We start from the raw sequence: 16,628 nt of genomic DNA, 5'->3' as shown, positions 1-16,628 counted from the left end.
AAAAAACAGGAAACAGTTCTTTAAAATAAGCCTATGAGATTCTGCCTATTTTAATTCCTTCTCTGGGCCTGAAAACATTTTAACAGAAGATCCCAAATAACTCTTACTCTTCTCCATGTGTACACATGTTTACTTTCCATATTTACTTTTCTGATATTTTACCTGTACAATAACCCGTCGTTTTCTCAATGGCAGATAAGGCATACACAGAAAAAATGTGATATTTTATTTAAATATCCCTCCATTTTCCTTGAATAAAATGGATGGAGTAGTACAAAAAATAATTATCAATTGGATATATTCCCCTTACCACCCACTAAGAAAGACATATTCTTACCCAGTTACAGAAAGATACATCATTTGATAAACCATCAAACGACCCAAGGCTCCAACAAACAACACACACTAGGAAGCACTCAACAGAAAGGGACAAATACGCAGACCTTCAGTGAGACACTAGGAAAGGAGGCTAAAGGAACAAGAGGGACAGTGAAATGTGTGTTCCTTGAAAAGGATGGGCAGATACTGAGGCAAGAACAGGGGGACCCTGCTGGAGAGTGTAACTGGGTGCATGTGTGTGTTTCTCTCTCACATACAAACCCACACACACTCATCTCTTATACTAATGCCCTCTCTCTTAAATATATCCACTGGCTCTCTCACACAAGTAGTTTCTCTTTCACACTTGATCTCTCTCAGTTTCTGTTGTTCCCTCATACAATCTCTCTCTCACGCAGTCTCTTGCATACACATACAATCTCTTTCTCTATCTCTGAAACAGGGTCTGGTTCTGTCGCCCAGGCTGGAGTGCAGTGGTGTGATCTCTGCTCTCTGCAGCCTCGACTTCCTGGGCTGAAGCGATCCTCCCACCTCAGCCTCCTGAGTAGCTGGGACCACACTGCCGCCACCACGCCCGGCTAATTGTATTTTTAGTAGAGATGGGGTTGCCCAGGGTGGTCTCCAAGTCCTGGGCTCAAGCAATCTGCCCGCCTCGGCCTCCCAAAGTGCATACAATCTCTTATACGCAGTTTCTTTTATATAGAATCACACACACACACACACACACACACTAATCACGCTCAGCGTCTCTCTCACACTCTCTAACGGTCTCTTACACACACACAATGTCCCTCATACATACGCACAGCCTCTCTCATCATGTACAATTTCCCTCATGCAGTCTATGTCCATAGTTTTTCACACAACACCCTTCTTCTCTCAGTCTGTCGGACTCTCTCACTCTCAGTCACACACACACACACACACACACACACACACGCACAGACACACACCGTTGGCCCCGCCCCCTATCCTGGCCCCCTCCCCTGTATGGCTCCGCCCCGACGGCCGGGGGTTGGGCGAGCCAGTGACAGGAGGGGCCGGGCTGGTACTTCAGGCGCCGAGGCCGGCAGGGCGCGCTCCGGCGGCTCCTGTCAGCGGCGGGTGCGGCGGATCTCAGGGCAGCCCTCGGGCGGCGGCGCTGCCTGGTGCGTCGCGGCGTGGTCCTCCGGCGGCTGTCCGGGGCGGCAGGAGTTGGCTGCGGGATGTGTTCAGCCGGGGAGCTGCTGCGGGGCGGCGACGGCGGGGAACGCGACGAGGACGGGGACGCGCTGGCGGAGCGGGCGGCAGCAGGGACCGAGCGGGATCCCGGGGCGAGCCCGCGGCGGCTCGGACAGCGGCCGAAGGAGAGCGAGCAGGTGAGCGCGGGGAGGGGCAGCGACGAAGCGGCCGGGTCGGGGGCCGCGAGCCCCGCCCGGCGGTGGAGGGAAGGGGCCCGGCCCGCGGGCCGCGCCGCCGCTCTGCCCCGTGTGGGCACTGGCTCCGCGGCGCTCTGGGAAGTCGCCGCCGGGAGCGGTTAGACGGCGCTCCCGGGGGGAGCGGCTGGGTCGCGCGAGTGCAGACGCCAGCGCCGGCCCCGGGGTCGCGTGTCTGGCGGGGTCAGCGTGGCTCGTCGCCTGGCGTCCGGCAGAGGATTCTCAGGCTGGCGCCCAGGGCTCGGAGGAAATGCCCTCCATAGCGGTGATTTATTTAAAAGCCTCACTTGTAAACACTTCTTTTTCAACTTCGAGTCCGTGCCCTGCGCCGGGTTTAGGAAACAGCGGCTCCCCTCCCGCCCTCCATCTTGCGTTTCCGAGCCCACACCTAGCGTGTCTGGAAGGTGTGGGTGGATTCCGTCCACGGGCAGCGCTGAAAGCATGAGTAGGAGCGGGTGTTACAATGGATGTCTTGACAGGGACTCTCCCAGAGCATGTTCTTCATAAATACAGATGAGATCAAAGCTTCAGCTAAAAAGTGGAGAGGCAAGAATATTGCTTTCGGTTAGTATTATACTAAAGAGAAAGAAGTATAAGGCCAGCCATAGTAAGGGAAAAGAGAAGTTGCGTAATTTTTTAAACTCGCTGAGTTTATCTCATTTAAATAAAGTGTGATAATGGGCATTATAACATCAAATATCTTAAAGATTAGGCAAAAGGTTTAATTTTAAAAATTGAATTATACGTTGGATGAATTTTCTACAGCAAATACAGTAGACTTTCCAAATACCTGAGGTAAGCCGATCTTTAGACTCACGTTAAGGAGCAGGAATTCAAATGATTATTGGCCTTTATTACAGCCTGTACTGTTAGGACAATTAATACCTGTGTCTCCTCATCTTTCTTCATCTGTGCTTTCTGTCACATTTCACAAATTCCAGTATCATCACTAAATGCATTAATAGATGTATACCTTATATTGTTTCAATAGGTTACTTAGGAAACAGAGTAACACTGTGTGGCACACAAAATACGCCTTAGCGTTAGGTTTGATCACTACATGGAGTGTAATTTTTAATCTGTGACAATATAAGAGAAAGTGACTCAAGCAAATAATTTGGTAGCTTGTTCTTCGGATTCCCTTCCTAGTGGTTTTTCCCGTTAACTGTACTCAGTTGCTCAAGGGCTTGATTTCCTCTAACTTAAATTGCTCAACTGGAAAAGTGAAGAAGACAGCACAAGAATTCCTTTGGGGGTGGGGAGGGGGTGCATTGGAGCAGGGGTTTCCAAAGTTAATTTTGAAATAGCTGTAAGGGAGCATATAAAAATACTTCTTTTAAGCTTCTGTGTACTTCATTAGTATGATTATGTAGACATCACTAATAGTTGTGGTCTTTCTAAAATTGCTTACGGTACAAAGTAAAAGGATAAAACAAAAAATGAAATGTACATCTTAGAAAACATATCACTTTGCATACCTGCCTCCTTCGTTGAATGTCATGAAAGTTCATTTTCCTGTACTCCTTTGAAGTGTTATTTTTATCATTCTCTTTTTGCCTCAAGATTTATTAATGTATTCTAAGCCCCCATACGCAATAATTGGAAATCACATCGGAGATAGGCATTTCCTACTACATTAGCACCAAAGAAGAATTTGTCAAGAAGCCAAAAATAAGCAAAAAATTGGTGCAACCCAACCCATTGGTGTAAAAAGCAAGCTTTTCTGATAAAACGTTTCTTGGTAATATTATCACAAAGCCTTGTTTTCTAGTTTTTTTCAAGTCCTGTAAATGAAATTATGCAATTGCCATGTAATGATGGTAGAAATAGTATTACGTGTATAAAGATATTTGAGGAAGAAATGAAATTAACAACTATGGAACATATCCCAAGGACTCGTTTTATTTAGTTTTTATTTAGGGAGATGATTTTTGTTTGTCCTGTTGGTTGTTTTAAGGATACAAGGACTCCAGATTACAAATGGAATATTTTTGAAAGATTGGTTTCTAAGTTAATGATTTAGAACTTAAGGTGAACTTTTCCATGAAAACAATGATGTAAACAGAAACAGAACCAAAACTAATTAGCTGGAAATGAGACAGAGGCCATCCTCCTGCCGTCTTTTCTACTTGGCACGCTCACTTCGTGTTCCAGAGTCATGGATAGCCTCATGGGTATTGAGAGGAAATTAGAGGCAGGAGCTAGCAGAGGCGCTCCTTTTAACCCAGAAAAGAGCTATGGTTGTATGCTCTTGAACGCCATAGCCCCAGGGGCACCTGACTTGTGCTCCTCTAGCTCTTTCAGTAGTTTTCTCAACACCTAATTTTCTATAGTAAGTTCCTTTCTGTTTCTATTCCCCTCACAGAGTTTGCCCTTTCCTAATAATTTGATGGAGGTTTCTTTCTTGGGCTATTTCTCAAGCTAAATCCTCGTCCACATACATCCCTTCCTTCACTGATTTTTCTTTCCACTTCTATCTGAAAGGTTCATTCCTTTTCCTCAACCTGGAAGGCTCTCTCATCAGCTTGTTATTATAATACCAGAACAAAATGTATCTTTATTTTGTTACTTATTTCATATATATATGAAATATATATATAATACCTAGTATTAATATAGGTGTTTTATTACTAGTTAAGATATTGTCTGCATCCTTTTTAACAATTTGTCCTTAGATGCTACTCCATTTGAGCAAGAAATGTCATTCTGCCCTGAGTCTTTCCAGATAGGGCTATTGACAAAGGAGGCCTAGTTAAAATCAAGTCACTTAAGAAAGGAGGCCTTGGGAGAATGAATCAAGTCCTGTAGATGAAGAAACTCTGCCAGGTTTGAAATAGGATCAGGTGTCTAAAGAGAGATAAGCAAGGGAAAGAAGCAATTTCAGGGAATGTCCAAGGAACTGAAGGGACAGGACACAGCTATTCCATATATGTGTTGGTAATTGTGTGCATGAGAGGTGATCCAAGTATGTTCATGAGGGTGAATGCCAGGTGGCTTTATGTAAGAGTTTCTGTGCCCTCATGCATAGCTGGAAGGCTAAACATCTCCAGTTCCTTATTATATGCCTTAAATGTCAATAGCATCTGCTTAGATGTGGCACAATGTACAGGTCACTCACAATCTGAAATAACCTAACATGACCCTCTTACCTAGAGAATAGGGAAGTCCCATTATCCTTAGATTGACTTTCAAATTATTAACTCTAGCTTTAACATCTTTATGATTATAAAAGTAATGTGTGCTTTGGAAAATTAGAACTATAAAAAGATCTAAAGAAGAAAAAAACCTTTGAAATCCCACTCAGTAATATTTTGATATCAAATATGAAACATTTGGTATTACTACAGTATATTCATTTGTCTATGTGTATATGCATATATACACACTTTTTTTTTTTGAGATAGGGTTTTGCTATGTTGCCCAGGCTAATCTCAAACTACTGGCCTCAAGCAATCTTCTGGTCTCAGCCTCCCAAAGTACTGGGATTACAGGTCTGAGCCTCTGTGCCCAGCCACGCACGTATTTTTAACATGTTTTAATATAAATATAATTTTGTGTCTTCTTTTACAAAAGGTTGTGTCATTTTCCCATGTTATGGAAATTCTATATGAAAACTGTCTTTAGGGCTGCCAAATAATTCATTCCCCAACACCGCACATTGAAGTTGCTTCAAGCTTTCTTTTATAAATCATGCTGTCTGAAAATATTTGCTTGTAAATCCTTAAACTTCTACTCTGGTATAGATTCCTAGAAGTAGAAGAACTAGGTCAATGAGTCAAACTCTTTGAAGCCTCTTGAAACGTCCTAAGAATTTAATTGAAGAAAGGTTGTACTAATTTACACTTGCAGCATTGGTGTGTAAAAAGGCCAGTTGGAAACCATCCATGCCAGCAATGAACAATATAGTTTATAATTGTTGCCAATTTCATAGGTAAAAATTCTATCATATTGTAAGCTGTTGCTGGAGAGATTTACTAAACCATTCATATATTTATTAGGCATTTGTATTTCTTTTTAGTCATTTTTTTCCTTTTGGCATTATAAGGATATTAGTCCCTTATTTCACATTGGCTGTAAATATTTTCTCTGCTAGCTATTTACTTTATAATTTTATTTATGTTTTTTAAAATTTGATAATGCTTTGAATTTTTATTAAAGGAATTGTTTTTCGTATACACACACACCACTCACATGTATACACATATCTCTTTCTATACATATTTGTTAAGAAATTTTTTCTAATCTTACAATCAGTTAAATATTTGCCTGTTTTCTTTTGTATGTGTGCATTTATGGTTTAATTTTTTACTCTATATATTTAATCTCTTTAGAATGATTTTCTATATTGTATGAAGTATGGAGCTGATCTTTTTTTGTCCTAATCATTGAATAATGTACTTTCTGCCTTGCTTTATTTGTAATCTTTTACAGTATTAAGGATTATATAAAAGTCTGTATGAAGTTTTTATATTTTTGTTGGTATTATGAAAAGGATTTTTTCCATATCATATTTTATTGCTGGTTTCTAGCTATTGGCTTTTATGTATTTCATTTTTAACTGGCCACCTTTCTAAATTTTTATACTGGTACTAATAAATACTAGTAGCTCTTAGACTTGATTCTTTTGCATCTTCTAAGTATATAATTATCCAGTTTATAGATAAGAATGATTTTGCTTCCTTTCAAATGATAATGTCTCATTTCTATTTCTTGCCTTTTGCAATGCCTAGAACTTTCAGAACAATGCTGGCTCATAGATAAATTTAAGTAAATAAATGAAGGAACTTCTGTAACAGCATTTGCCAAAGTGTGTTCCATGAGATGATCTGTAGAAAAGAAAACAAAATGGGGGGTTCAGTGAGGAGGTCCATGCCTTTTGATCTATCAGTAGAAATATGATCAACAGTACAGATTCTAGATCAGGGATACCTGGGTTTGCCTTTTGTTGACTGTAATTTTAGGCAAGTAACTAACCTCTCTGGGCTTCAGTTTCTGCATCTGCATAATGGGAATAATTGTATCAACTTCATAGGATTATTGGAAGGATTATATGAATTAATAATATATGAGATGTACTTAGAGCAGTCTCTGGCACATAGCTAGCATGTGAGTGTTAGCTGTTAGACCTAATTTTGGACCAAAGTCCTAACCAAAACGAAATCTGAGAAAGGCAATTTTAAGTTTTCCAGCCTTTGCAATTAGAAAACCACCAGAGGCGAAAAGCAGAACAGTGTTAATATAGTTCGGATGTTTGTTGCCTCCAAATCTCATACTGAAATGTGATCTACAGTGTTGGAGGTGGGATCTGGTGGGAGGTGTTTTGATCATGGGGGTAGATCCCTCATAAATGGCTTAGTGCTATCCCTTTGGTGATAAGTAAATTGTCGCCCACTTAGTTCACAAGAGATCTGGTTGTTTAAGAGAATCTGGGACCTCTCTCCCTCTCCCTCCCTCTCACCATGTGACACTGCCTGCTCTCCCTTCACCTTCTGCCATGATTGTAGGCTTCCTAAGGCCCTTACCAGAAGCAGATGCCAGCACTGTTTCATGTACAGCCTGCAGAACCATGAGCCAAATAAACCTCTCTTCTTTATAAATTATCCAGTGCTATATTATCTGTGTCTGATTTTTTTATAGCAATGGAAACTGACACAAGTATTCCTCAACTTTAATGTGCATAGGAATCATCTCTTATTAAATGCAGATTTTGATTCAGTTGGTTTGGAGTGAGGTCTGAGATTTTGCATCTCTACAAACTCCTAAGTGATGCTAATGCTGTGCCCATGGACCACATTTTGGCAAGGGAATGGAGAATAAGCAAGCCAATATACTGTATTCACCACACTTGCCCTTCAACATAGTATCAGTAATATATACATATGAAGTTTTTTAACTATTTCCTTAGAAGTGTATATTTAAACTCTTGGTAAAATATGAGAAGCCAATAGTTGTTCCCTAGGCCACGTTATTTGCTGTAGGTACTACAGCTAACTCATACTAGAGCAGACTAGAACCCAGGTTTCTGAACACCAAAGCTAGTGTTTTTTGTTTGTTTCATAAATACAAAAAGCACATTACATGATGGAAGAACAGTCTGACAAATTTTCTGCCCTTCTTTAGATGGTGTAGTTAAAAACTAAATATTAGTTTATACTCACTTCCTTTCACATATTTTAAAAGCAGTTTGCAAGCAATATTGTAATAAATGCTATGAGCTTAGATGAATTCTGCCCTAACTTAATCTCATCTTGTTCCTAAGGACATCCAGTCACTAGAGTAACTCAGGGAATAATTTTGCATTTGATAGGCATCTTTTTTTCATTTTTTTAAATCATCCAGACTGGAACTTCTAAATCAGTGGTTCTCAACTGGGGGCCTTTTGTCCATAGGGGGCATTTGACAATGTCTGGACATTTTTTTATTGTTGAGACTAAGGAGGTGGTACTGACATCTAATAGGAAAAGGCCAGGAATGCTGGTAAACATCGTATAATGCCATAGTCCCCTACAGCAAAGTATTATCTGGCACAAAATTTCAATAGTGCCAAAAGTTGAGAAACAATATTCAAAATATGTAAGGGTTAAAGTCCTTTGAGTTGTCAAAAGTAATTACTCTGATAATAGATATTCCAATAGATAGGTTAAAATTGTTTATTTGCTTAAAACCTGTATTTTAAACAGACTTTCAAATGATCCCTTTTCTCTGTGTTTCTTCTAGCAACTCCTCATATGCAACTTGCTGTATTTTGCTTTCTCGCACGTTCCTTTTCGGCCTTTCTTTCCTACCACCCATCTCCTTTCTGTCTCTGTTGAGTCTCGTTCTCCCATGTGTTTTATCCCTCCCCACCCATCTCAACCACTTTCTCTTCTTCTGCATACATCTTCCCCTACCTCTTCCACTTCAGTGCAGAAGCTGAGCATTATGAAACAATGAAAAGGGGGTTGAAGTATGACAGATCTAATTTTGAATCCTGGTTTTACTACTTTATTAGCCCCCGTGATCCTGATTACTTAATCCGTCAGAGATTCAATTTCCTCATTTGTAATGGGTATAATGCTACCCACCTCTTAAAGTTTTTATGAGGATTCAGTCTCATTTTGTATGTAAAATGCCTAACACATGGGAGGTAGGTGCTCAATAAATATTTGCTCCTTATTTCTCCCTCACCTTTTCTATTTTTCATCTTTTTCTCTGGTTTTCCTCCTCTCATTTCCCTCAACTAACACATCATAGAACTGTGTTTTTAGTACATGTAATTCTCAAATTTATAGAATATTTATTGAACAAAGTGTTAAGATTGTGAAACAATGTATCTAATGTTTAGAATAGACAATCTCTAAAGAAAAAATTAAACCTGTCAACCTAAATTATGTTATTTTTTATGTAGATCTCTAGTTGGTTTTTTCCCCCTTGTTGCTCACTAGTCCTTGAGAGGAAAAATACCCACCTCCTCTGTGCAAACTATTCTCAGTTTCCTATTCAAAAGAAATGATAAGGCAAGATTAAAGGGAAAAACTAAAAGTACCATGACATCAGTCTTGCTGTAACAGAAATATGTAGAAATTCTGTGTCTCTATTCACGTGTTCTTTAAGACTTAGCAACACTATCTTCATTTTCTGCCTTTTCTGGAGTCATAATCTTATCTTGCAGTAACAGCCACCTATCTCCAAAAACCTCGTTCCTACTAGTTATGTTTTATTTCATTGTGTTTGTGTGTGTTTAACAGAATTAATAAGACATTTGAAGTGTAGCTTCTTTTGAGCAGATAAACCGAGTTTCTAACTAACCTGATGCAGGAGATACTTTCTATCTTCTGATCTTTTTCCCCATACCCAGTGTTTCTCCCCACCCCCCAGCCATTTAACTTCATTGGCAGCTGAGTCTTATCTTGGCATAGGAAAAGGAAGTGATTGGCTTTATTTCTTGCCGTTTTCTTATGGCAACAACTGCAGCTTATCAGAGTTCTAATCAAAAGGAAAGCGTGGTACGAATGTTTTTAACTTTATGGAAAATAAAGGATAAAATCATCATTAATACTTAATATCTAAACATAATGTTAAGAAAGTTAAATTCCCATTGTGGTTTTTACTATATTTATTTTCATGTAACTTTTTAAATATCTGTGTTTGAGAATTTCTTTTATTTCCTCTTCCAATTAATCCAAAATAATTTTTGTTTTGTATCCTCTTAATTAAATTTTACCTGAATGTCTGCAGATGGCCTACAGAGGTAGGGAATTTAAGTTTGATGTTGCATGATTGCAAATTCCATCAGTCTGACTGAATTGAGGATTTCTTACTCCATGAGTTTTAGAGGTAATAACAGCAGAAGCGAAATTTTCACTGCCACAAATTGAGAATTGAGAAGGAAAGTCATTTTTCAGGAGAGATACTTGATTTTGACTACTTTTTTTCCCAAAGTTTGATACTTTATTTTTTAAAATTTATTTCTGTTTTTTTTTTTTTATTTTTGAGACAGTCGTCCTCTGTTGCCCAAGCAGGAGTACAATGGTAGGATCTCAGCTCACTGCAACCTCCATCCACTTCCCAGGTTCAAGCAATTCTTGTGCCTCAGCCTACCAAGTTCCTGGAACTACAGGTGCATACCACCATGCCCGGCTAATTTTTGTATTTTTAGAAGAGATGGAGTTTTGCCGTGTTGCCCAGGCTGGTTATGAACTTCTGGCCTCAAGCACTTTGCCTGCCTCTGCCTTCCGAAGTGCTGGGATTACAGGCATGAGCCACCGTGCCCAGCCTGGCTACTTTTAATGGATAAGTTTACCCATCTTGTAGTAGCATCTAGCATATTGTCCTGCATATACGAGGTACTAAGTAATGTCACCAGAGATTTCATTTTTAAAAAAAATAGATTCTTGAAAAAGCATAAAATGTAGAAATGTCTTAACCTGCAGTTTGAAATCAGAAAGAGGCTTGGGCAGGGTGTGGTGGGTCATGCCTGTAATCCCAGCACTTTGGGAGGCTGAGGCGGGCGGGTCACCTGAGGCCAGGAGTTCGAGACCAGCCTGGCCAACATGGCGAACCCCTGCCTCTATAAAAAAATACAAAAATTAGCCGAGTGTAATCCCAGCTACTCAGGAGGCCGAGGTAGAAGAATCGCTTGAACCCAGGAGACAGAGGTTGCAGTGAGCCGAGATCGCAAACTGCACTCCAGCCTGGGCGACAGAGCAAAACTCCGTCTGCGCCCACCACCCTCCCCCGCCACAAAAAAAGAGGCTTGAGTTAGGCATATTCTTGAATTCGTGGCCAACAATTATATATCATTGGTTTATGAAAAGCCCTTCTCTTATTTAATTATTTTTCCATTGCATAACCATTTCTTTCGCTACAATAGGCAGCTGTTCCAATATGTCTGTTTGATACTACTGAAATTGAGTGTATCTTTTTGACTACCTGGTGGTTTCATTTGTGTGTCTGCAATTATGACTTATAATTTTAAAAATATTGAATCCCGGTAGTTAAAATGAAAAATGAATGCAAATTTTGATATTTTTTGGTTTATAATCATTTCAAAGACTAAGTTCTAGTTGATATTCTCATTGTTTTTATCCATCCCCTCAAAAAAATCTTTTTTCTTTTATTGGGTCTATGTAGTTTAGTGGGAGGTAAGTATAAAACAATGCTATAATTTTTCATTTACTGATAAGCGACAAACAAGTTATAATGATAAGGAAGTTATAAATTATATAATATGTAATATAATGCTATTATTAGATGAAGCCTTATATAGGTAGTAAATTTTTACATTTAATTATATCATTTTTTAATGTTTTGTAGGAAATGAAAACTGCAGCTTCATGTAGAGTCCAATAAATAGAAAATATGTCCAGCCTCACTAGAAAGAAAAGAAATGCAAATTAAAACAATTAGGAATGATTTTTCACCTATCAAGTTGTCAAAGATTAAAAAGATGAATGGTGTGGGTTTAGAGATATAGTGTATAAAATACTATATTTGGCTATATGAGATATAGTGTATAAAATACACTAAAAATTAGAGTTGTAAGTTAGTTCAGTATTTCTAAAAGGAAATATGATATCAAACCTTATGAACAGATACTATTATTGCCCCTACTTTAAGATATACAAATTGGAGAGCAAGGAGGTTAAGTAACATAGTGAAAGTATAGCAGCTAGTAAGTTGCAGAGTTGAGATTCAAACCCATGCTTAAAAGCCCTAAACTACCAAGCTAGTGTTTGGCCATGAAATCAATTTAGTGGATTTTAAACAGGATAGAGTAATATAGAAATTATTAGAATGCATCACACACAGTATGAGTGTCACTTTGTGGAACTTAATATGTACTAGTTCAGGATATAAAATACTGTATATTTCTTATTGTGGATGACAGTCACAATCACTGTAGTAGCATAGATAGATCAATTCTATTTCAGGTCATTTGCCTGGAACTCTTCCCCCAGATCTTCCCTTGGCAGAGCTTGATATCCCAGCTTATCTATTACATCCTCAGAAAGTTCAGCTCTGACTACTTTGTGGAAAGAACCTCCCACCCCATAATCCTCTATTCCACTAGCCTGTTTTCTTTTCCTCATAGCTCTTCTTGCTATTTGAAATTATCTTCCTTGTTAATATGTTTATTCTCTGCCACTCCTCACTGCCCTCTCCACAGGCACACTCTAAAACATAATCCCCATGAGGACAGAGATTACATTATATGGCAAATGTTATTTGGGCATCTCTGAGCTACTAGAGATGAATCTGTCAAAACTTCTTCTCCAAAAACACACTTGCTAGTAAAAACTCAATTGATGTTTTTGCTGAAGAAGTGTGACTTCCTAGGTGAAATTACCATGACAGAAATTAGTATTCAAGAGGGAGAAACTTGGACTTTGTGTATAACAGGAACATGTCTTCTTATCAGAATCAACAGAAGAGGAACTAGTGATATTAGTTGTGCATTGAGCTTAAAAGATTTCTCTAAAACATCTGTAAAATTGTAGGCAAGGATTGTAGTCCTTGAAATGCTATATTTAAAAACTAAATATAAAGAAGGTAAAAGGCTAACACACATAGGAACTGGGGATATTAACCTGTATTGCTCTAAATTTTGAATTCTGTTTTTTTGCTTTTTGAAAATAGGATAGTAAGAAACCCAGATAGTCAATGAAGGCCAGAGCTAGTAGAAAGATAGTGAATAAAATTCTTATCAGCCATTTCAATTGTGACAATGTTAAATTATAATTTCCAAAAAGGTAAAATTATGGTTCTCATTAAACATAAAAGGAACACGTGTTAAAGATTTTATGTAACTCATCATTAAGAGGGAACCCAGTAAATGTTACAATCTATTCAAAGAAGAAATCAAAGAACTAAAAATATTTATGGAGAATATATGTTGAAACGGATTTCAAAACTGGCTTTTTCCACACTCAGAGAGAGGGAAGTCAATTGAACCTTCGCTGGAACAGAGTTTATTCCTACAGATAAGAATATTTTTGCATTGCTCTCAATTATCTGTAATTTATGGACCTTAAAATAACTCAAAGACCATGAAGACTAATAATGTTCTAAACAATGCCATAGAGACACCCAGTAATTTTTTTTTGCTTATTCTAAATAGATAGAGAAAGATAATTTAGTAATAAAGATAATTTCTAAAATTTGCTACACTAAGTAGATTAATTTCTGGATAGCAGGGGTACGTATGTCTCTTTAGAGTGTCATGTGATGCTAGAAAATGTTAATTCTATTCCAGTCTTCTTTCCTAGTACAATTGAATGCATACATTCAGTGTACATGTGAAAGTGTACATGTGCATGATTTATATGAAAAAAGTAAAAATTGATTTCTTTTTGACATTCTTCTGTTGAGTTATTAGATAACTAAAATTAACCTGAATCTGAGATCACTCCCAAAAAAACACCCCAAACACTTCCAAAAAATTTTGGTGAGAACAAGATTGCTGCTCAAAGGATTCCATATCTATGTCTAGTTTTATTTAGCACAGAAATCCCAACTGCTTGTTCATGTCATCCTAGCATATTTTCCCCGAGTGTTGAGTGGTCATTGGTTCAGAGACAACTTTGTCTACTCCAGAGTTTCACAGCAATGTAGAGGCACATTTCATTTAAGCTTTTAAAGAAGGGCAAGAACGAAGTGATCTTTTTTCCATAGGTAATTAACTAATTAGCATGACTATCTTTGGCATCAATAAAAATATCCAATGTAAAACACTTGAGAAAAATTACATAAAGAAAAAAATAGATATCAAACTTTGTCTTTCATTATTTATTTTATTATAATTTATTATTATCGTTTACTTAACAGTAATATATTGAAAAAGGTATAATGATTCTGCCATTTCTGGATGATAATATTTTCTTCTTGGAGTTTAAATGATTCGCTATTTGGAAATCAAAGTCTTTGGGCACTCTATATTTGGCTACGATTTTCAGGCTTAAGTTGCTCTAACAATCTTGCCATATACTGAAGCTACTTTCTCCATTTACATAATATTGAACATCAATTAACAACTGATTGTAATCATTGTATTATATAAATGTTTCTATATTTATTATTCTTTCTTTTTCTGGCTAGCATATACTTTCTTGATAGCTTTTAACCCATTCATTTCAAAAATTTAATGAGCTCCTACTGTTTTTCCAGGCACTGATCTAAGTCAAGATAGAAGGAAACAAATAAAAACAGGCCACATTTCATTTCTCATTAATCTTGTGTTGTAGTAGGGAAAGAGAGACAATGCATAAATGAACAAGTCTATCAGCGAACAAGTAAATCATTGGGTTATATGCACTATGAAAAAAAAATAAAAGCAGGAAGGTAGGCAGGGAGTGTGGATATGAGCTAGGATTGCTATTTTTATTGTTATTCTTATTTTTTCATTGCTATTGATATATAATATTTGAACATATTTATGGGGCACATGTGATATTTTGATACATGCATTGTATAATGATTAAATCAGTGTATTTAGGATATCCATCACCTCAAACATTTATTATTCTTTGTGTTGGGAACATTCAAATATTCTCTTCTAGCTTTTTTGAAATATACAGTATATTGCTGTTAACTGCAGTGACCTAACTGTGCTATTGAACACTAGATTTTTTTCTGACTGTATGATTGTGCTTTATTACCCCTTTCCCCCCATACATACATAGTTCCCAGCTCTGTTAACTGTCATTCTACTCTGTCTCCAAAAAATCAACCTTTTTAGCTCCCACATATGAATGAGAACATGCAATATTTGTCTTTCTGTGCCTGGCTTATTTCACTTTTAAATAAAGTGGTCATGGAAGAGCTCACTGAGGTAATAGTTGAGCAAAGACTCAAAGTAAGTGAGAATTACCTACTTGGCTATGCCCCTCCGTTTGCTTTGACTCTTTAGTAGGGTAAAGCAATTTAAGTCCCAGTCTTAGTAACTATGGTAACATATCTTTCTTCAATCTAGATTCTTAATTCTTTCTCACAGTCCCCACTTCCAGTTCTCTATATTTTGTTGCTATTTTATTTGCTCCTACTGTAAGCAAACCCAAATTCTTTGTGGAAAGATAGGAGGAAAAAGTAAACTAACTATGGACTTATTTCAGTTAGCAAATTTCCTCTTTTAAAGAGTGCATTTATTATACCAAAGCCAGACACATCAAAGAAAGAAAACTGCAGACCAGTGTCTCTGATGACTATTGAGGTACAAATCCTCAACAAAATACTAGCAAACCAAATTCAACAATATACTAAAAAGGTTATTCATCATGACCAAGTGCGATTTATCCCAGGGAGGCAAGGATAGTTCAACATATACAAATCAATGTGATGTATCAACAGAATGAAGGATAAAAACCATATGATCATTTCAATTGATGCTGAAAAAGCATTTGATAAAATTCAACATCCTTCATGATTAAAAAACACTAAAAAACTGGATATAGAAAAAATATCTCAACATAACAAAAGCCACATATGACAGACCCACAGCTAATGTCATACTGAATGGAGAAAAACTGAAAGTCCTTCCTCTAAGATCTAGAACATGAGAAGGATGTCCACTGGTCACCAGTGTTATTCAACCTAGTAATAGAAGTCCTAGCTAGAGCAATCAAATAAGAGAAAGATATAAAGGGCAACCAGATTGGAAAGGAAGAATTCAAATTATGCTTGTTTGCAGATGATATGATGTTATATTTGGAAAAACCTAAGGACTCCATCAAAAAACTGTTAGAACTGATAAATTCAATAAAGTTGCATAACACAAAACCAACACAGAAAAATCAGTAGCATTTCTGGCTGGGCACAGTGGCTCATGCCTATAATCCCAGCACTTTGGGAGGCCGAGGTGGATAGATTACTTGAGGTCAGGAGTTCAAGACCAGTCTGGCCAACATGGTGAAACCCCATCTCTACTAAAAAATACAAAAATTAGCTGCGCATGGTGATGAGTGCCTGTAATCCCAGCTACTCGGAGGCCGAGACAAGAGAATCACTTGAACCCAGGAGGCAGAGGTTGCAGTGAACCAAGATCACTCCACTGTACTCCAGCCTGGGCAACAGAGCAAAACTCCATCTCAAAAAAAAAATGGAAAGATATTGCATGTTCATGGATTGGAAGAATCAATATTATTGAAATATCTATACTACCCGAAGCAATCTACAGATTCAATGCAATCTCTATCAAAATACCAATGACATCCATCACAGAAATAGAAAAAACAATCCCAAAATTTATTTAGACTCACAGAAGATCCAGAACAGCCAAAGCTATCCTGAGCAAAAAGAACAACACTGGAGGAAACACATTACCTGACTTCAAATTATACTACAGAGCTTTAGTAACCAAAACAGTGTGGTACTGGCTAAAGAGCCCAGAAACAAATCCAC

General features: G+C 37.8%; 1 protein-coding gene across 1 annotated transcript in view; it reads left to right on the top strand.

Annotated features, from left to right (window-relative positions):
- The first annotated feature begins 1,371 nt into the window (after window positions 1–1,371).
- Window positions 1,372–16,628, top strand: part of FAM241A (family with sequence similarity 241 member A) — a 54,252-nt gene continuing 38,995 nt past the window's right edge. The window contains exon 1 of the mRNA XM_055274865.2: window positions 1,372–1,697. Within this exon, the coding sequence (XP_055130840.1) occupies window positions 1,545–1,697 (153 nt within the window). The 5' untranslated portion in view covers window positions 1,372–1,544. The remainder of the gene's footprint in view (window positions 1,698–16,628) is intronic.

This window comes from Symphalangus syndactylus, chromosome 4 (assembly GCF_028878055.3).
Source record: "Symphalangus syndactylus isolate Jambi chromosome 4, NHGRI_mSymSyn1-v2.1_pri, whole genome shotgun sequence".
In the NCBI taxonomy this organism is placed as follows: Eukaryota; Metazoa; Chordata; class Mammalia; order Primates; family Hylobatidae; genus Symphalangus; species Symphalangus syndactylus.
This window is presented reverse-complemented; position numbering and strand designations above follow the sequence as displayed.